Source organism: Panthera leo, chromosome E2 (genome assembly GCF_018350215.1).
Source record: "Panthera leo isolate Ple1 chromosome E2, P.leo_Ple1_pat1.1, whole genome shotgun sequence".
Taxonomy (NCBI): domain Eukaryota; kingdom Metazoa; phylum Chordata; class Mammalia; order Carnivora; family Felidae; genus Panthera; species Panthera leo.
This window is the reverse complement of record NC_056693.1, coordinates 10328344-10348635: the sequence shown is the minus strand read 5'-3', so window position 1 is coordinate 10348635 and position 20292 is coordinate 10328344. Positions and strand designations below refer to the sequence as shown.

Here is a 20292-nt window from a genome sequence, read left to right as displayed (position 1 = left end):
GCCCTGTCATTTTTTCAAGCACTTCCTTTCCTGCACAATAGGATGTTCCAGGCTCTTCTTGTACTAACTCTGCTCTAACCCTGGTATCAGCCGTGTTTCCAAGAAGCCCTCAAACTCTTGTTTTAACACTCAGCACAACTGCTTACTTGTATGTCTTCCTCTGTTAGAGGTATTGAGAGCACATAGATGTCAGTCTTCCTCTTACATCTTCACTCAGCGTGAGGCCTGGCACATTTAATGTTTAAGTATTTGTTGAACGAGAAAATTGATTTTTGCTCTAGTTCAGCGACTAAAATCAGGTTCCAAAATTATGATGCTGATGGGTTTTCTTTCTCCTCCCGCCCCCGTCTAGGAAGAAATGTTTACTACCTGGCGATGAGAAGTGGTGAAAACTGACCTCGTGCTGGTGTACAAACACTATGGGACCTGACACTTTGACCTCGTGGGCAGCCGGCCCCCACTGATAATGTGGGGAAACCATCAGGTCCACTGGAAAACACTAATCTGATCTTGGAAGTGGCCGATTGTGGCAGGATGTGTCGACGATGATGATGGCAAGAAAGCAAGATGTCCGCATTCCCACCTACAACATCAGTGTGGTGGGATTGTCTGGGACCGAGAAGGAGAAGGGCCAGTGCGGCGTTGGGAAGTCTTGCCTGTGCAACCGCTTCGTGCGCCCGAGTGCTGATGAGTTTCACTTGGACCATACCTCTGTCCTCAGCACCAGTGACTTTGGCGGGCGAGTGGTCAATAATGACCACTTTCTCTACTGGGGAGAAGTTAGCCGTTCCCTGGAGGATTGTGTGGAATGTAAGATGCACATCGTGGAGCAGACTGAGTTCATCGATGATCAGACTTTTCAACCTCATCGAAGCACGGCCCTGCAGCCCTATATCAAGAGAGCTGCTGCAACCAAGCTCGCATCAGCTGAAAAACTCATGTACTTTTGCACTGACCAGCTGGGGCTGGAGCAGGACTTTGAGCAGAAACAGATGCCGGACGGAAAGCTGCTGATTGATGGTTTTCTTCTTGGTATTGACGTTAGCAGGGGCATGAATAGGAACTTTGATGACCAGCTCAAGTTCGTGTCCAACCTCTACAATCAGCTTGCGAAAACAAAAAAGCCCATAGTGGTGGTCCTGACTAAGTGTGATGAGGGCGTTGAGCGGTACATTAGAGATGCACATACTTTTGCCTTAAGCAAAAAGAACCTCCAGGTTGTGGAGACCTCAGCAAGATCCAACGTAAACGTGGACTTGGCTTTCAGCACCTTAGTGCAACTCATTGATAAAAGTCGGGGAAAGACGAAAATCATTCCTTATTTTGAAGCTCTCAAGCAGCAGAGTCAGCAGATAGCTACAGCGAAAGACAAGTATGAGTGGCTGGTGAGTCGCATTGTGAAGAGCCACAACGAGAATTGGCCGAGTGTCAGCCGAAAGATGCAGGCCTCTCCTGAGTACCAGGACTATGTCTACCTGGAAGGTACTCAGAAAGCCAAGAAGCTGTTTCTCCAGCACATCCACCGCCTCAAGCACGAGCACATTGAGCGCAGGAGAAAGCTGTACCTCGCGGCCCTGCCGTTAGCCTTTGAAGCTCTTATACCCAGTCTAGATGAGATAGACCACCTGAGCTGCATAAAAACCAAAAAGCTCTTGGAGACCAAGCCAGAATTCCTGAAGTGGTTTGTCGTGCTCGAAGAGACACCGTGGGACGCCACCAGCCACATTGACAACATGGAGAACGAGCGGATTCCCTTTGACTTGATGGATACCGTCCCTGCCGAGCAGCTGTACGAGGCCCACTTAGAGAAGCTGCGGAACGAGAGGAAAAGAGCTGAGATGAGAAGGGCATTTAAAGAAAACCTGGAGACCTCTCCCTTCATAACTCCCGGAAAGCCTTGGGAAGAGGCCCGTAGTTTCATTATGAACGAAGATTTCTACCAGTGGCTGGAAGAATCCGTATACATGGATATTTATGGCAAACACCAAAAGCAAATTATAGACAGAGCAAAGGAAGAGTTTCAGGAGCTGCTTTTGGAATATTCAGAGTTGTTTTATGAGCTGGAGCTGGATGCTAAGCCCAGCAAGGAGAAGATGGGTGTCATTCAGGATGTTCTGGGGGAGGAACAGCGATTTAAAGCATTACAGAAGCTCCAAGCGGAGCGTGATGCCCTTATCCTGAAGCACATTCATTTTGTGTATCACCCAACCAAGGAAACGTGCCCTAGCTGCCCAGCTTGTGTGGATGCTAAGATCGAGCACTTGATTAGTTCTCGGTTTATCCGACCATCTGACCGGAATCAGAAAAATTCACTGTCTGACCCCAACATCGATAGGATCAACTTGGTTATCTTAGGCAAAGATGGCCTCGCACGTGAGTTGGCCAATGAGATTCGAGCTCTTTGTACAAATGATGATAAGTATGTGATAGATGGTAAAATGTATGAGCTTTCCCTGAGGCCGATAGAAGGGAATGTCAGGCTTCCCGTGAACTCTTTCCAAACGCCAACATTTCAGCCCCACGGCTGCCTCTGCCTTTACAATTCAAAGGAATCTCTATCCTATGTGGTGGAGAGTATAGAGAAGAGTAGAGAGTCCACACTTGGCAGGCGAGATAACCATTTAGCCCACCTTCCCCTGACGTTGATCTTAGTTAACAAGAGAGGAGACACCAGTGGAGAGACCCTGCATAGCCTAATACAACAAGGTCAGCAGATTGCTAGCAAACTTCAGTGTGTCTTTCTCGACCCTGCTTCTGCTGGCATCGGTTATGGACGCAACATTAATGAAAAGCAGATCAGTCAAGTTTTGAAGGGACTCCTGGACTCCAAGCGTAACTTAAACCTGGTCAGTTCTACTGCTAGCATCAAAGACCTGGCTGACGTTGACCTGCGAATTGTCATGTGTCTGATGTGTGGCGATCCTTTCAGTGCAGATGACATACTCTATCCTGTCCTTCAGTCCCAGACCTGTAAGTCTTCCCATTGTGGAAGCAACAACTCTGTTTTACTTGAACTACCGATCGGACTCCACAAGAAGCGCATCGAGCTGTCTGTTCTTTCGTACCATTCCTCATTTAGCATCAGAAAAAGCCGGTTGGTCCATGGGTACATTGTTTTTTATTCAGCCAAACGTAAGGCCTCCTTGGCTATGTTACGTGCCTTTCTTTGTGAAGTGCAGGATATTATCCCCATTCAGTTGGTCGCACTCACTGACGGCGCTGTAGATGTCCTGGACAATGACTTAAGTCGGGAACAGCTGACCGAAGGGGAGGAGATTGCTCAAGAGATTGACGGGAGGTTCACAAGCATCCCTTGTAGCCAACCCCAGCACAAACTTGAGATCTTCCACCCATTTTTTAAGGATGTGGTGGATAAAAAGAACATAATCGAGGCTACTCATATGTACGATAACGCTGCCGAGGCCTGTAGCACCACGGAAGAGGTGTTTAACTCCCCCCGAGCGGGCTCTCCACTCTGTAACTCCAACCTGCAGGATTCAGAAGAGGATATCGAGCCGCCTTCTTACAGCTTGTTTCGAGAAGACACGTCACTGCCCTCTCTGTCCAAAGACCATTCTAAGCTCTCTATGGAACTGGAGGGAAATGATGGGCTGTCGTTCATCATGAGCAATTTTGAGAGTAAACTGAACAACAAAGTACCTCCACCAGTCAAACCAAAGCCTCCTGTCCATTTTGAGATCACAAAGGGGGATCTGTCTTATTTAGACCAAGGCCATAGAGATGGGCAGAGGAAGTCTGTGTCTTCTAGCACCTGGCTACCTCCGGATGGGTTTGATCCTTCTGATTATGCTGAACCCATGGATGCTGTGGTCAAGCCAAGGAACGAAGAAGAAAACATATATTCAGTGCCCCATGACAGCACCCAAGGCAAAATCATCACCATTCGGAATATCAACAAAGCCCAGTCCAACGGCAGTGGCAACGGTTCCGACAGTGAAATGGACACCAGCTCTCTAGAGCGAGGCCGCAAGGTGTCCATCGTGAGCAAGCCCGTGCTGTACAGGACGAGATGCAGCCGGCTAGGGAGGTTTGCTAGTTATCGAACCAGCTTCAGTGTGGGGAGCGATGATGAGCTAGGGCCCATTCGGAAAAAAGAGGAGGATCAGGCATCTCAAGGTTATAAAGGGGACAATGCCGTCATTCCATATGAAACAGACGAAGACCCAAGGAGGAGGAATATTCTTCGCAGTCTACGGAGGAACACTAAGGTAAGACATCAGTTTAGGAATGAATCATAGGAGTGGCTTGCACAGTGTCTGGGTGAGAGCTGACTGATGATGACGATGATGATGATTTTTCAAGGACAGCTTATTCTGGTTAAAAAAAATTGGTCGGTGTGTGCATTTACTCTCTGACTTGGTGTAAAAAAGTAGGCAGTGTCTCAGATTGCTACCGCTGGCAGCTCTGGAGTAGTAAGGACCTTGGATAGACAGCCTGAGTTTGAGTTGTCTTTGTCCAGAACAAGAGTTAGGTACTTCCAAAATGAGCAGATCGTGTAGAAATTGTCGGTGTCCTGACAGGTAGCCAAGCCAGTGACGATATGCTTGCTCTTCCTTTATGTGAACACCAGAATCTAAAGTTGCATGCTTCAGTCTCTGACTGCTAGACAAACATTTCATCCATATGCCTCTTAAAAGCTCCTTTTTCCCCTCACTGACCCGTAAGGTTGCTGCATCTTAGATTAGGAAAACACTGGATGATTATTTTGTTTGCATATGCGAATGAGTGAAGGGTCTTTACGTAAGTGAAAAGTAAGAAGTAACTTGCCACTGTGAGTTATAAACCTGTCCCATATTTGTGAGATTGGAGTGCCCTCCAGCTGCATCATTTAAGTGAGTTGCTGTGACGGCTTCAGGTTTTATTTAGGGACCAAAGCAGGATGGGGAGAAGAGAAAGAAAGTAAACCGCGTGTGTTATGAGTGTCAGGCCTGCCATCAGATGGAGAGGAAACAGCAGCAGGTGAATCCTCTTTATCTTGTTTCGAATTGTGGTGTACAAAGTAGGGTGCCCTGTCCCCTTGGGCTTAAGATTTGAGACAGAAAAGGTATTTCCCAGATTTTTCTTTTTTTTCCCCCCATTTAGAGCAGAGGGAAACACTCTGTTTTTTCAGAGAAAGACATCTTGGTGAGACAGGACAATAAAAGCGTGTTATATGCTAGCCCACGACCAGCCTTGCGACATACAGAATGAGGATTTCTCTGCATTGAAAGCTTTTTCTCCTCTCCCTACCGTGAAGCAGCAGAGAACAAAGTCACTTGTCTGAAAACATTTCAGGGAACTTTGGAAGAAAGGATGCCAAAAACTTATGTTATTACAAGACGTACCAAATCAGAAGGATCTAGAGTTGACAATTCTGTTGTAAAGTAAGTACCACCTGGAGGCTAGTTCTGCAGCTCTTACTGGTTAGGAGGGCCCTTGCAGGTGGAGGAACATGGTTCCATGGCCTCACAGGGAGCGCACCTTCACTTTGTGTTCCCTCATAGCATACACAGTGGTTCCCAGTCACCATTGGCTGGAGTTTCCAGAACTTCCTCACCTGTGTAATTTTAGAAAGGGCAGGGCAGCATTGTTGTGTGTTCTGTCCTCCCCGCCCCCCCCCCCCCCCGCCCCCGGCCCACCCCGAACTGAACATTAATAAATACCATAGGCATTCTCCTATTTGATTTCCCCTTGTTTTTTCTCTTGGATTCCTTCATCTGCCTTCAGTATTTTGTCCTCCAAGGGTTAGTAATGGGCAGACCCATTGAAAACCTTTCGTATTTATGAAGTCTGAAGTTAGCCTCACCTGCCTCCCAGTATTTCCTCCAAGCTCTCCTGTTCAATGATCCTGGAATCCAAACATTTTCAACGTTTTGACTTTCTTCTCTTCCTCCTCCACTCCTGATGAAGACTGTTACCAGAATAGCTTATCTGAATGCTGGCAGTCTTAATTTGTGGGGGTGTTTGCACACCTGGGAATTAGGAAGGTGGCATAATAGCACACTGAGTTGTAACTGATCTTCTGACTTCTAACTACATTTTTAACACTTGTTGAAGATCATGCTTTTAAGACACATTCCCAAACAGACCGTGCTTTAAAGAGCGCACACGTTAGGCTCAGCCGAAGACGGCCGGGGACCCTGTTTTTAAAGAGCCCTTCCTAAACTAGAACTTCCTTACCCTGGGTTGCTGGGTCAGCATGCAAGAAGTGATTAACTTCCCGTCTTAGTTATGCGGGCCACACCTCTTCAAGTCAAATAAAAATGACACCTCTGGCCCAAGAGCCATAGCGTGCCAGAAGCCAGTTCAGGAGTATCCTTTGGAAAGTGTGAGTAAAAGGTGAAACTGTCTTTTCCTGCCTCGGAAAATGGTGCTTTGAAATGAGTGTAGTTGCTTTGTCACCCTAATCCAGAGATCAGCCTTCATTCTCTTCCCCGTTCGTTCGGGCAAACCTCCTATTAAAATTGCTGCCTTAAGAAAGCAGACTGACACTTGTCTTACTGGAAAAGCAAGATACCATAGGACAGAGAATGCCAAGCCAACCCCTACGTGGGGGATCTGGCTTCTGATTTTTATTGGCGTGACACGGCAATACAGTATTTATCTGACGTGCAGGGAGAGCCAGTCGGTCATGGAAGATACAGTTAGTACCTCCCGGGTGCCAGAATGTTAGACACCACTGGGGAAATGGCACGGATCCTTCTTGCCCAGACCGTGGCTCCCAGTGGAGGCAGCGAGACCTCCACAACTCCTGGAAATAGGTGGTGTGCCCAGGGGGCGCTGTGTGGAGCCAGAGTGGAAATCCCACCGCTGGGGGCGGTGAAGGTAGTGTAGCGTGTGTAGTGATCAGGAGCTCGGGATCGAGGGCCTAAAGCCAAATCCCGACTCCTCCGCTTCCTCACTGGGACTTGGGGCGCGTGATTCACCTGCCATATCCCTTCGGCACAAAGGGAGAACATAGTGGCACCTTCCTCATGTGGTGGTGAGAAACGGAATGAGGTTTTGCACGTGAAACACTCGGCGTACTGCATCTCGGACAGGTGTTAGGTATCGCGGTGTTATTTAACTAGACCTTGAAGAGTGGGTAGAACCGAAGAAGTGGCAGTGGCAGAGGTGAGGAACGGCTTGAAGGTGAAAATGTGCATGTCGTATTCAAGGAGAGGAGAGTGCTGGTCTGGTCTAGCCGAGGGCTTGAGGGACCAACTTCGTCCCTCCCTTTTGTGTAAGTTTTAACCCTGTGTGTTACTTGGCTGCTTTCTCAGCACTTGCCCTAGCAACAGCCCTAACAACAACAACAAAAAGCTGTGCTCTGGGTACCGATGTGATGTGGAGAAAGAGAAATTGCTCGGCTTCCCTTGGCCGATTTGCTAGATTAGCTCTTTACTGTAAAATTGGAGTTGGAGTGAGGGAATCGCTTTCATTTCTGTTAATGAAAGTGAAGACTGTAAGGCCGACTGTCATTCTGGGTCCTTTTCCCAGCTGAACCATTTAGCAACCCACCCTCATAGTGGGAGCCTTCCGCACTCAGCTGAATGAAATTGAAAATCTACGATTGCACTTCAGTGGGGCCCATGAATAGATGCTTTGTCTGTAAAGAGTTGGTGTTGCACATGGTCTCTGTCTCACAGTATCATGCGTTTGCAAAGACGAGATCAGGACCGGCAGGGTCTTATTTTAAAACCAAAAAAAAAAAAAAAAACCCCAAAAAAAGAAACCACAGGCTGGGAGTCTTGGTCCACAAAATGTGCCTTTTGGGCAAGCTCAAGTTGCTGAATTTAGTGTGTTTGACCATGGATTTAAAGACAAGACATTATTGGCTATTCACCCTTCTATCTGATGTGCTCTTATCTTTGTGTTTAAAAAAAAAAAAAGACAACAGAATGATAAAGAAAATCTTTCACTCACTGTAGCTACCACATGACAAGACAACCTATTGAAAAAGCAAACCAATTCAATCACGCATTGTTTGGTCTATAAGGCACCAAGTAACCAGTTTGACAGTTTGTGTCCCCCCCCCCCAGTGAATTGGCTTATTTCATTGGATTCAGTGAATCGGCTGGTTGTTGGGGCTTTGTGTGGACACAGCTCTCATTTTGTGAGGCCTAGAACGGAGTTAAAGTTTCTAGTGTGAATAAAAACCAGCTGGGGAATTGGACAGCTAGCTCCCCAGGGAGGGATGTTGCATTTTGACAGACAAGCTGAATGGTATGAAATATGAGCTCTTTGTAACCTGCTCGGGAAAGACTCTCAGTGTGTGCTTCAGAAAAGGCTAGGCCTACTCAATGTGCTGTGAGGCCAAATAAATACCGTAGCCTTAAAGAGGGGGGGGGGGCTACTTGACCTTGGATTTTCTGATTCCTGAAAGAATTGCATCTTTTAAGAGAAGGATTTTTGCTTCAAAGCATGTGCTCCTTCATTCATTTTGGGAAGGAAACCTCCAGTTCAGCGCACGGACGCTTAGTGAGCGGTGGTACCCCTGGCTTTGTGCTGAGGGTGCTGCGCGTGGTGGTGTGCTTATCTAGCTTACCGTCGAGGGAGGGCGGATTTTAAATATGCGCTGACAGGTATTTTGAATACTGCCACAGAGGAGCTACAGGGTGCTAAGGGATTGTAGGGCAAGGAGTTTTAACCTCAGCGAAGGTCCGGTAAAGCTCCCCAAGGCAACAGTGTGTAAATGGAGACTTACAGAGTGAGGCGGACAAAGGCAGTGAGGGTGGAGGTTTTCTGGGGAGAGCTCTTGAGAAAACAGCGTGGAACTTGGAGCTGGGGGAAAGAAAGAAAAAATAAAAAACAACACGTGGAAGAAACCTAGAGTGGTTGCTGCGGAGAGTGAAGGGGAAGCAGGCCGGGGATGGCAGGGTTGCGAATACCGTGGGGTTTCATCCTTCCCCGGAGGTACCGAACGCGTGCTGTGCGCCAGGTGCGGCACCAGCCCTTTTCCCGTTGCCGCCGCCCATGTTGGTGTAGTTTTCTAAATGGAGGAGCTGAGATTTTTGAACCCGCTCTTCTGACTTCCGCTTCCAACGGGTCGGTAGAGTCCAGCCCGCAAGAAAGATGGTAATCTTCAATAGCCAGGCACGCATTTGGACCACTCAATCAGTCTAGTAATCTGTTCATTTCAGACAAAGGACTGTGATTATTATCTAAAAAAAATCCATTTCCCTACACTACCCCCTAAGAATGGCCTGGTGCTATTTGTTTCTGGCTTCAGAGTCTAGTTGAGTGGACAAAAAAGGCGTGGGGACACTGAAATAGCGACTGGAACTTTGAGAAATTGTTTTGAGTTGGTGTCATGCGTTTTCTCAGTTTATTTTAAGCCCAAAGAACTGCTGTAGTGTGTTTTTGGTGACAAAAATAGACTATCTTTAACTATGGGCCTTAGCTTATAGCACACCTGTTCTTAAAAAAAAAAAAAAAAAAATGACAACGGGCAACCCATATCTAGTTTTCAAAGAGCAGAGAATTGCTCTGATCATCACTGAATCAACTTGTTCTCATCCACCACCTAGTGATACTGAAATGTCTTTTTAGGATCCAAATTATTTCAGCAGGAGTCAAGAATCACCTCTGCTTCCATAGAGAAAGGTCTTCTGAATGCATTTTATCCAGTATTTGAGAAGAGGCAAGCAGATATAAACTGACCTGTAACTCTGGGAAGTCCGAATTCAGTGAGTGTTGGATCAGGCAGGATGTTTGTAAAAAAAAAAACTTTCCTGGGACTAGTGGACCCTCCTTCCTAGTTAGCCCGCTGTTGCATTGGCCGTTCAGTCTGAGACAGCAGCAGGGGCTGACCCAGATTTGCCAGACTTCATGCCTTTCTAGAGCAACAGGCTGTGGTCTCGCTTGATTTGGGGCCTGTGAAGGGATGGCACATGTCTTTTCCCATCCTGGGAGAGGATTAGGGATGCTAGGAAGGCAGAGACTTTATGCTGCTTCCTTTCCCAACCCTAAAAAAGATGCCCCAAGACAGTGGGTGACCTGGCTGTAATACTAACTGGCAGCGTGAAGGAGACCAAGTCTAATAAGCGTTTGTGCTTTCATAACAGACTTTGCCAGTGAGAACAGATCCACCCTCAGGTTTCCTCTTAAACTTGGGCTTAGATTTTTTTCAGAGCCAGAAGAGGGAGCACCAGTTAACCAAGAATACATTTGGGGCACGAGTGAGTAACGTAATTGAAAAGGTTCTTTTGAAGCTCTGTTGGAAATAAGAACGAATCATTACTCATCAGAAAGCTGTAATGTTGAATACAGAATGCAAGAGGTGCTTTGGGGGAAACCTGTAGTCACGTTGTGTATGGAATCTTTTGGTTTTTGTAAGACTCCTCCCAGTTTCCCTTAATCCAGAGTCAGCCAGTACACTGCTTGGCAAACCGTGGCGAGAGGGGAGGGCCTCTCGAGGGCTTTGCTAATATCACTCTTGGGAGGGAGAACTGTTCTCATTCAGAGGGCACTATCCCTGTCCCAGAATACATTCTGTCTATGGCATTCCTCCTTTAAAAAAAAAAAAGAGAGAATCCAGCAACCTGCATTCTGTTTTTTATTTCCTTCATTAGATAGGTTACCAAGCATTTAAAAGACTGCTAGGTGGTACAGCTGTGGTGATCATATGTTCTGACTTTAAAATCTGGTTAAATAACTTGACATGTATTAAAGGTATTTTATAGAGACCAGGAGAGAATATTTGAAGTTGTCAGCTCAAAATCGCTAAATAGCTGTACCTGCTATTCCCACAGAAGATAGAATGTTCTTTATCCAGAAGGAATGGCTGAGCTCTCCATGGGAGCCGTGGGAGACTCTTTTCCTTTGTGGCTCAGTTGTTACTGAGCCTGATGTCTAGATCAGCTTTGCTTGCCAGGGATATATCTTTCTTTTACCAGTTAGATTGTAAGTTCGTTGAGGGGGATAGAGGACTTTGGTCCTGGGATTAGCCCTGCTGCTAGTTTGCTCTGTGACCTTGGGCATGATTCGTTAAAAAACAAAAATGCTAAGATCCTTACTGAGTTAAGTAGGGTAACAGTCACATGTGTACATAAATGACTGTCCTTTATCCAGTGGCCACACAGTGACATAGGGAATTCACCACCTCATCTGGTTTTTAAAAGGGAGTCTGGGACGGTAGTGCCAGTATAAGACCTTCTGAGCCTCGCCTCCTCCATCCGCGGGAAAGGAGCACAATTTAGGAGAAGAAAAACTTCTGTACATACAGAGATAGTCCTCATCTCAGCTAAACTCGAAAAAATATAAAGAAATATTGGCCCTGTGCACTATTGGAAACTGTTTTTGTTCAGGAAATTTATGGAGCGCCTACTGCATATCAGGCCCTGGAACCCACTCATCTTGCAGCCTGATAGAAAGGGCCCTTCTGTCAGTCGCTTCTCATTCTTCGCATGGCATTCGAACCTTTTTCTTGTCCCCGTGGACTCCAGAGGGACCCCCGTGGGCTTACAGATGTCTTCCTACTCCACCAGAGTTGGGAGTTTCCCTTTATGCTCTTTTCTTGTTTCGAAAGCCAAGGGGCCAGTGGGAAATTCCAACCACCGTCTCTTCGCAGTGCCGTCCTGGCAGAAACTATTGGTTCGTTTCTTTGTTTCCTTTGCCACCTGGGTATTATCAAGACTAAGAATCGGGCCTGTTTTTAAGGAAACTGAAGTAAAGAACAATGCACTGTGTTGCTCGTTCAAAAAATAGATCCATCCAAAAGCACAAGACGAAGGTGGTTCCAACTGACCCGGTCCTTGGTTTTTGTCATGGCATTTCATCATAGAGTTCACGTAGGGGCAAAAGGGGCTTTGGTGTTTATAGATCACTAGCCTCTGGAGCCTGGCTCTCTCAGTGCTGGGTGTGACTCTCTCAGAGCTTGATTTCTCACCTGTAAAATGGTGCTAATAACCCTTACCCTGAAGATGGTTGTAAGGTTTCAGGTAATTGTGCAAAGTACCTAGCAGTGGCCTGCACATGGCCACTCCAGATTAATCACTGGTTTCCATTTTTGACCCAATAAGACTCTAAACTTAGAGGCACAGATGTGTAGATTATTCTCAGGGCTTGGTCTCCTCCGGCTAGATGCTTTTTTTCAATTCAGCCTGCTCTGTGAGTGCCCTTGAAAGAAGATTGATGTTGGGATGGTGTTACTTTCTCCTCTCCAAGAGCCTGCTGCTTGGAGGGCCCCAGGGACTCCATAATGAGCGACCCACGTCTGACCGGGGACTGAGACAGCTGGCAGGCCACTCACAAGAGTGGCGTTTCCATCTGACATGTGCCCAGTAACCCTTCAGGTGCCTGATGTGGTGTTTGTCATACCGGCAATCTGGCCCACCTCTTAGTGTGTACCACAAAGTCCGATTTCCTTACTAGAAAGGTTTGGAATTCGTTGTGCAAGAATCCCCGTCCTAATTTTGTGACACCCTACAGAGCCTTCACTTACTTCTAGGAGGTGTTTTGACATTCTGTAAACCAGGGTTTGTTTAAATCTGAGAGGGAGAGTCCATGTCGTTTAGTAACGGGAGTTGATCCTGTTGTTAAAGCTTACTCTCCATTTCTGCATTTTGTAAGTTGAAGCACTGAACTCGGGTCTTGGATTCTTTGGGACGAGAGGCATAAGGGCAGTATCCAATTTAGTCCTCCATCGAATGGCAGAATCTCCTCGACAATGGTGTGGCAGAGGTATGTAGTTTGCAGCCTGTGCTTGGAATATTTATACAGAGCAGTCCCTTCCTTTTTAAAAACCTGGCGATTTTGTTTTTCAAATTTCTCTTTATATTTAAGGCCAAAATTGCCTGTGTTCTCTTCTTATCTCTTTCAACATAACCCTTTGGAATCATATAAAATAATCTCTTTCCAAGAGATAGTCCTATAGCTGTATGAAATAGCTGTCATCATGCTCCATTCCTTCCTTTTCCAGCTTAAAGATCCCTGGTATTTTATGTGAGTGGGCCTCTATTACCTTAGAAACTCTCAGATTGTCGGTGTACCCTTAATCATTTATTCAGCTATCCATTTATTCATTCTGCCTCTCCCAGGCCCTTTCAGGGAAGGGCCGTGAACCATAGTGGTTAAGAGAGCAAGTTTTTTTTTTATTTTTATTTTTTTTTATTTTTTAATATATGAAATTTACTGTCAAATTGGTTTCCATAAGAGAGCAAGTTTTGTAGTCAAAACTGACTTGGGCAAGTAACTGAATTTTTCTACGACTCCGCTTCATCTGTAAAATGGAGTTATTAACCCCACACCCTCGGAGCTGTTGTGAGTCTGGAATGAAATCATACATCTAAGGAACTTAAGCAACGGCCCAGTACGTAGTATTCAGTTGATAGATGGTAAAGTTTCTAGTTAACTTAGATTGTTAGAACACACCTCATCATCTTGTTCTGGTATTGAGAAGGTGGAGGAAGGAAGTATAAGATTAAAATTGATCGTTTACTAGAACTGTGGTTAGAAGGCTTGGTAGGGGCGTCTGGGTGTCTCAGTTGGTTAAGCGTCCGACTCTCAGTTTCAGCTCAGGTCATGATCTCATGGTTTGTGAGTTCGAGCCCCACATCGGCTCTGCGCTGACAGTGCAAAGCCTGCTTGGGATTTTGTCTGTCTGTGTCTCTCTGTCTCTCTGTCTCTCTCTCTCTCTCTCTCTCTCTCTCTCTGTCTCTGCCCCTCCCCTGCTTGTTCTCTCTCTCTCAAAATAAATGAAAATATAAAAATAAAAGTAAACTTAATTTAAGAAAAAGAAGGCCTTATGGTGATTAGAAAAAAAGTTCCATTTTTTATTCCTTAACAATTTATTTGGAAGCATCAGTTTTATTGAAGAACAATACTGTTGTCAGTTTTGACAGGGAAATTCTGCAAGACTGAGATTGATAAAAAGAATGTCGCTGAAATCCAGATGGTCTTCCTTGCATATTCAGAATCTGTAGCTAATAATTTAAACTGTATGGCATTTTTAAGGGAGAGCATCGCTTGACTCATGGTTATCCGGTTGCCACGATGTGTGACAACAGAAGCACTCACCCCTCTCTTTCCTCGAATTACTGGATGGCTACTGTGAGGCTAGGCACTGAGCCAGGTCGCCCACATTTCACCCTCAAGACCACCTTGTGAGGAGGCCCTGTCCCTGAGATGCTAATAAGTCACTTACCCAGAGTCTCAGGACTTGTCTGTCGGGATTCAGACCCAGGTCTGCTAAGATTTCAGATCTTAAATTCTTTATGTTATACTTCATATAAATAGAAGATGTCAGGGAGAGAGTCTAGATTGGTTAAATTATCTCGTGTGAAGATACATCATAAATCACTCATTTGCTTTTCCTTATTTCTTTGGTAAAAAATCTAGGTCCGAGCCTGTTTGCCTCTGGCAGGCAGTCTGGAAGGGGAAGGAACAGTGGCCACTCCCTGCAACCTGAGAGGCGGTGTGGCTGCGTTGATGAGGAGTGGGACAGGGGCAGGGGTGAGCCTCGTGGAGGCTTTGTGGTTCTTCTCTGGAACGCCAAGATCCATTCGCATGGCGGTACAGCCTTCCAGACTGACCCAGTTAGCAGGCTCTGTGTAGAGTGGATTGTCTTTGCCTTTTGGTGGTCGTTGCGGGTAATGTCAACCGGCTTAGAGATGGGCTTGTGCCTCCTTTCGTGTACGTTTTCTTCTCAGTTGTTCTTTTTCTTTGGTGCTTGTTTGCACAGGAAGTCCTCTGAGAATCTCAGACTAAACAGGAAGCGATTTGTTCCCATATAAATAGAGGTACCAGAAGGAACGAAGACGGGCGGGATGAGGAATGCGAACGGTTGACCCTGGCTAGTTAGTTGTCCCCTCCAGTGGATTTTATGCAAAGATCCCTAAATACTTTCAAGTTTATAGGTTGCGTGTATTTGTAATAAATCTGCCCTCTAATTTCATCTCGTTAACTTGGACGTGAAACCGAATTGCCGGAGCTACACCTGGGTCCATTTGCCTTGCTCCTGTTTGGTGACCCTTTTCCTTAGTAGATATTTTAACAAAAGTCCAGAATTTCAGGTGCGTTTTTGTCACTTTTAGGAAATTTACCGTTTGTTCAGAGCATTTTTTCCTCATGTGAGCTTCAAAATAAAAGGATTGAATAATTTTGGAGCAGAATATCTCAGAGAGGTCTATGAGCCTGAGCTTTGGAGACAGACCCTCCAGGGTTTGAATCCCAGCACTGTGACTTACTAGTTGTGTGACTTAGGCACGTGGGACATTTTTCCTTGATTCAACGGAATGTCGTGAGGTTTAAAAGAAGTAATATTTGGGACCTGGCTTGGTACACGGTGAGCTCTCAAGTGGTTGCCGCTGCCGCTGCTCCTGCTCCGGAGGAAGGGGGCTGCTGGGAAAGAAGAGACAAAGTATTACCTTCTTTGTCATGTTTGCTCAGTCGGTTTTACCCTTTCCTGATTCGGAAGCCGTTGAGACTTAACCCCGGGCTAATGTATGGAAGGGAATTCTCATTTGGAGCTTCCAGCCGTAGCAGAACACATGCTCTATTTCTTTTCTGGAAAGAGGAAATTACTCATTCTCCATTCCATCTTTTATCTTTTTAAAGATTTTAGCCGTCTTGAGTGTATGACATTCATTATCCATGTGGGATGTTTGGAAAACTTCCTGTTTACTCCAGGGCACCCCTGATAAAGGATGTGGATAGCCATCTCGTTGTCATTAACTCAACATGGCCTGCTTCTTCTAAACACCTTTGTGTTGATAATGCAGTCTCACACTCAGGGTGTGACTGTGTGTCAACTGGCTGGCATCTTGTGTGATATTTGGAGGCTGGAAAATACAAAATTAGTGAGATGAGCAAATGGATCTCTATCCTGCTTGGAGTCTTCCCAGCAGTTTCCACACCACTGTGAATTCCCTTCTGGAAGCTTTAGCTGATGTTTAAGTTGCATGTTGATATTCACTTTGTTTTTGTTTTATGCTTTCTTTTCTCTTTCCTGTGCAGAAACCAAAGCCCAAACCCCGGCCGTCCATCACAAAGGCAACCTGGGAGAGTAACTATTTTGGGGTGCCCTTGACAACTGTCGTGACTCCAGAGAAGCCCATCCCTGTGTTTATTGAGAGATGTATTGAGTACATTGAAGCCACAGGTAAGAGTGTTGTTACCTCAGAGCTGATCGTGGCTTTCACTGTCTACGGGCTACTTTCTGGCGAGCTGAGCCATCTGGAGACTCTGGGATCAGCTCTCCTTAAGTGTGAGATGCTTTCTGAGAAGGAGCTGAGCAGTCTGGACAGCTGTCAGACTTATGGGTCTCCATCTGCGTGTAGTTTTGCGGCTGTTGTACGGGATCCGTGAGACCTTTCCGTGCACCAGGCAGCGTGTTTTCAGGCCTGCAGCTGTGGCTGGTTAGGTGCTTTCTCTGTGCTCCCTCAGCTCCCTGTCAGAGCACCCACCCTGTTTGTCTGTGGCCTCGAAGATCTGTCAGCCGCTGGAGGGCGGGGAAAGGGGCGTGTTACCGTTGTGTCCGCAGCCCTGTCCTGGGCACAAATGGTAATAAACTTTGGCTTAATAAAACGAAGGAGTAGTCGTGACTGTTGCAGACCTTGGCCTTTGATCAGGCGCCTGGGATTCATCATTGATAGAATTTTTGCCCTGGGGTAAAAAAAGCCCAGCTAAGGTCCTTGGATATCTTCTGGTCAGGCAGCTGTATTTCACCTCCACTGACAACTTGGCGTTACTGCGAGGAACAACTGTCTTAATGTTTTCTGCATCGTTCTCGAAGTGACAAATTTGCGTCTGTATTGAAAACATTTATTTGTTCGTTAAGTGTTCTCGTAACGTGTCTCTTTGGCCTCCCTTTTGCCATTGTGTCCCTTGGTTTGGTTTTCTCCTGGATGCTCTCAGAGCTGATGGATGAGCTTTGAGGAGAAGGTAGTCTAAGCGGGTGCATGGTTAGGTCAGTTCTTGGGCATTAGCATTAGTAGTTGAGCTCGAGAATATGGGCTTAAACAATTTGAAACCAAAGTAGGGATTAGAGCCTCCCTCTGTGCTCTGATCCCGGTGTTCCCTGCAATGATGTTAAGTATTGTATGGTGTGCACAGCCCGTGGGTGCTGCAGAGAATTTCAGCAGCATCCAAGTAAGCTGCGTGACGGTGTTAATATTTACGTAGGATGTGCCAAATCAGGGAAAATAGGTTTCAAGTCGAAGCCTGCTAAAGCAGACTTCGTGGTTATTTCCGGGGTTTTCTCTGCAACACACCAGGGTTGAATCACGGTGAACACTTTGCCTAATCTAACAGCGGATCTGCAGCTTTGTTCAGTCCGTTCTGTCCCCAGAATGGGGACACTTTTGTCAGTGTCCATCTTTTTGACACGGGTCTTACAGATCAGTTTCTTTCTGGCACCTCTCCCTTGTGCAAGGGGAAAAACTGCACAAAGGTCCAATTCAGGTGATTGAGGCCTTTACATGTTGACCTGGCACTTCAGAAAGATACCCTGTGTCATTCTGGGGGAGGGGAAGGTTGCTTTCTCCTTACCTTTATTTTCAAAGTATTTTCGATTTATTGGAAAAATTACAAGTTTAAACAAATCGGAAGTTACAAAAATTCCCAGGTTCCTTCAGTGTTAGTGTTTTAGCACTTTCCCCCACACCATGCTTTCTATATAGATAACTGTCTGAAATATTTGAAAGTTTGCAGATCTGATGCAGCTTTACTTCTAACTACCTCAGTGGGTAATTCCTAAAAACATTCTCTTACGTAACCGCCGTGCGGTTATCAAAATTAGGACGTAAACATTGACCCAACGCTAACCTGTCCTCTGTTTTCATTTCATTAGTTGTCCCATTAATGTCCTTTATGGCAAAACACAAAAATATTTTGGGCCCGGGAGCTAATCCTGGACCACATGTTAGGTTTAGTCGTCGAGTCTCGAGGCTCTTTCAATCTAGAACAGTTTTTAGTCTGTTTTTCATGGCCTCAATAGTTTGAACTACAGATTAGTTATTTTGTAGGACGTTCCTCCTCAGTTTGGCGTTTTTGGGGGTTTTTTGTTTGTTTGTTTTTTGGGTGTTTTCCTCACGATTAAGTTCCTATTTGCACCTTGGGCAGAAACAGCAGGGAAGCGATGCCGTGTCCTTGTCGGTGCATCGCACCATGTGACACGTGATGTCAGTTTGACCCATCGCCGGTAACGTTCACTTGGACCCCTTGGTTAGGGTGGCGGTGTGGGCCGAGCTTCTCCACTGCAGAGCCACTCTCTCCCCATCGTTTGACTCCCTGGTTCCTTCAGCGTTGATCAGTCGGCATTCTCCTGTCAGGGGGAGCCTTCCCTTTGTAGGGGGAGCCTTTTGTGAACGGCCTCCTCAAGTGGCTCGCCTGTGGTAGAACAGGGTGCCTCAGTGTCGCCCACGTGCGCCCTAACTGGGCACAGCAGTGGTCTTGACCAACCCCTCCCGCACCTTGCTTCTCTCGCTCTTAGACTGATTCGCTTTTCTTTTTGCAATTCAAGTTTCTTTATTTTGAGAAAGAGAGAGAGCGAGCATGAGCAGGGGAGGGGCAGAGAGAGAGGGAGAGAGAGAGGATCCCAAGCAGGCTCCGCGCTGCCAGTGCCGAGCCCGACACGGGGCTCGAACCCACGAACCGCGAGATCATGATGTGAGCTGAAACCACGAGTCGGACACCTGACCAACCGAGCCACCCAGGTGCCCCCACTTTTCGATATCCGATGACAAAATTATACCTCTCCTTGCCCTTGGATTTATGAATCCTTTTGGGTATGAGGCTTTACCACCAGCCACTGCCAAGCTGCTGCTTTTCTTAAAGTTCTCTTAGACTGTGCCACTGTCCGCCCTGTCACCAAAAGGCTTGGAGCTTCAGGATCACCTCCGATCAGTTCCCAAGTCTGTCACTTCTACTTCCTCATCTCTCGGCTCTATCCTCTCTGTTTCATTTTTGCTTCCCCACCATCACCCCCCTCGTCTTGATTATATGACGGTTCCTCTACTAAAAACCTCTTTTTACTGCCTCATTGCCTGCCAGGTGCCGGCCTCAGCAGTCTTGCCTCCTCCCATGCGTGGTGCTGTTATGGTTGTCTGCCCGCCTTCCTGCCCCCCGTCTTCCTCTTTCCCTCTCTCTCTTCTTTCTTCCTTTTCTGTCCTCTGCTTTCTGTTTTATGCTACTACAGGCATTAATTTTTAACTTGTTTTACAAGGTGGGTGGCTCAGTTGGTTGAGCGTCCGGCTCTTGGTTTCGACTCAGGTCATAATCTCAAGGTTTCGTGAGTTTGAGCCTCACATCGGGCTCTGCACTGGTAGTGTGGAGCCTGCTTGGGATTCTCTCTCTCTCTCTCTCTCTCTCTCTCTCTCTCTCTCTCTCTCTCTCTCTGCCCCTCCCCTGCTTACACTGTTCCTCTCTCAAAATAAATAAACTTTAAAAAATTACTTTTGCAAGAATACAAGCAGGATTTCTTTGTATTTCGCTGCTTTGCATGGGTTCTTCATGTGGTTTGAAATGTATCCCACATTCCTCCTTGCCTCTGGAACTTGTCCTCATTCTTCAAGACTGCCCCACCCCCAGTAGCCCTTGGATGCAACCTCCCCGGTAGTTCTCAAGCATGTTTTCACTTCCTGGGAACAGGATTCTCTGCTCTCCTTGTCTTCTGAGAGCGTGGTACACAACATACATTACTGTTGATTAAATGAGTGGTCTTCAGGCTGGAATACCTTAATTCCATTGTTTTCTTCTTTGTTTTCTTTGTCCTTTTAAAGTTTGATTACATCCCCTCTTTGGCATTGGTTTGTACTTTTATAGAATTTCAGGGAAAAAAGTTAAACATGGAATCTGTGAATTTAATTTAGCATGTGTGTTTGCGGGGGGGGGGGGGGTGGGTTGTGTGTTCTTTTCCCTGGAAGGATTTTTTTCCTCTTAGTAAAATTAAAGCATGTTCATTGTAGAAATTCAACAAAAGCCAAAAACTGTGAAAAAGGATTTAAAGAGTCGTTGATCTTCCACTTCGTGAAACCACTGTTAATAGTCTGATATAGTTCCTGATAGTCTTATTTCTCTGTATGTGTGTGTCGATTTTTATTTTTACATAATTACATAATGCACATTATATTTACATATAAATATTATATTTACATATCTACATAATATGTGGTATGATAGTTCTCAAAAATTTTTTTAGCATAACTTAGATGAGGCAAAAGAGCCCTGACTTTACCAGCTTACCTACTCCTATTTTCCTGCAAGGAAAGAATTCAGTAACCAAGAGGTGGGTTGAACGACCATTTTTTGAGAATCTCTGCTTTTTATTTTTATTTTTTTAAATTTTTTTAATGTTTATTCAGGTTTTGAGAG

At 45.9% G+C, this 20292-nt stretch overlaps 1 protein-coding gene across 2 annotated transcripts in view; it reads left to right on the top strand.

Annotated features, from left to right (window-relative positions):
* Nucleotides 1-20292, top strand: part of ARHGAP35 (Rho GTPase activating protein 35) — a 120750-nt gene that overhangs the window by 44483 nt on the left and 55975 nt on the right. The window contains exons 2-4 of one of the 2 annotated variants that reach the window (XR_006197390.1): nt 353-4229; nt 5104-5384; nt 15937-16020. Coding sequence is in view for 1 of the 2 variants with exons in the window: in XM_042920497.1 (XP_042776431.1) it covers nt 546-4229; nt 15937-16081 (3829 nt within the window). In the remaining variant the exon portion in view is untranslated. Of the gene's footprint in view, nt 1-352; nt 4230-5103; nt 5385-15936; nt 16082-20292 lie in introns of those variants that run through there. The other variant, XM_042920497.1, reaches the window with a different exon arrangement.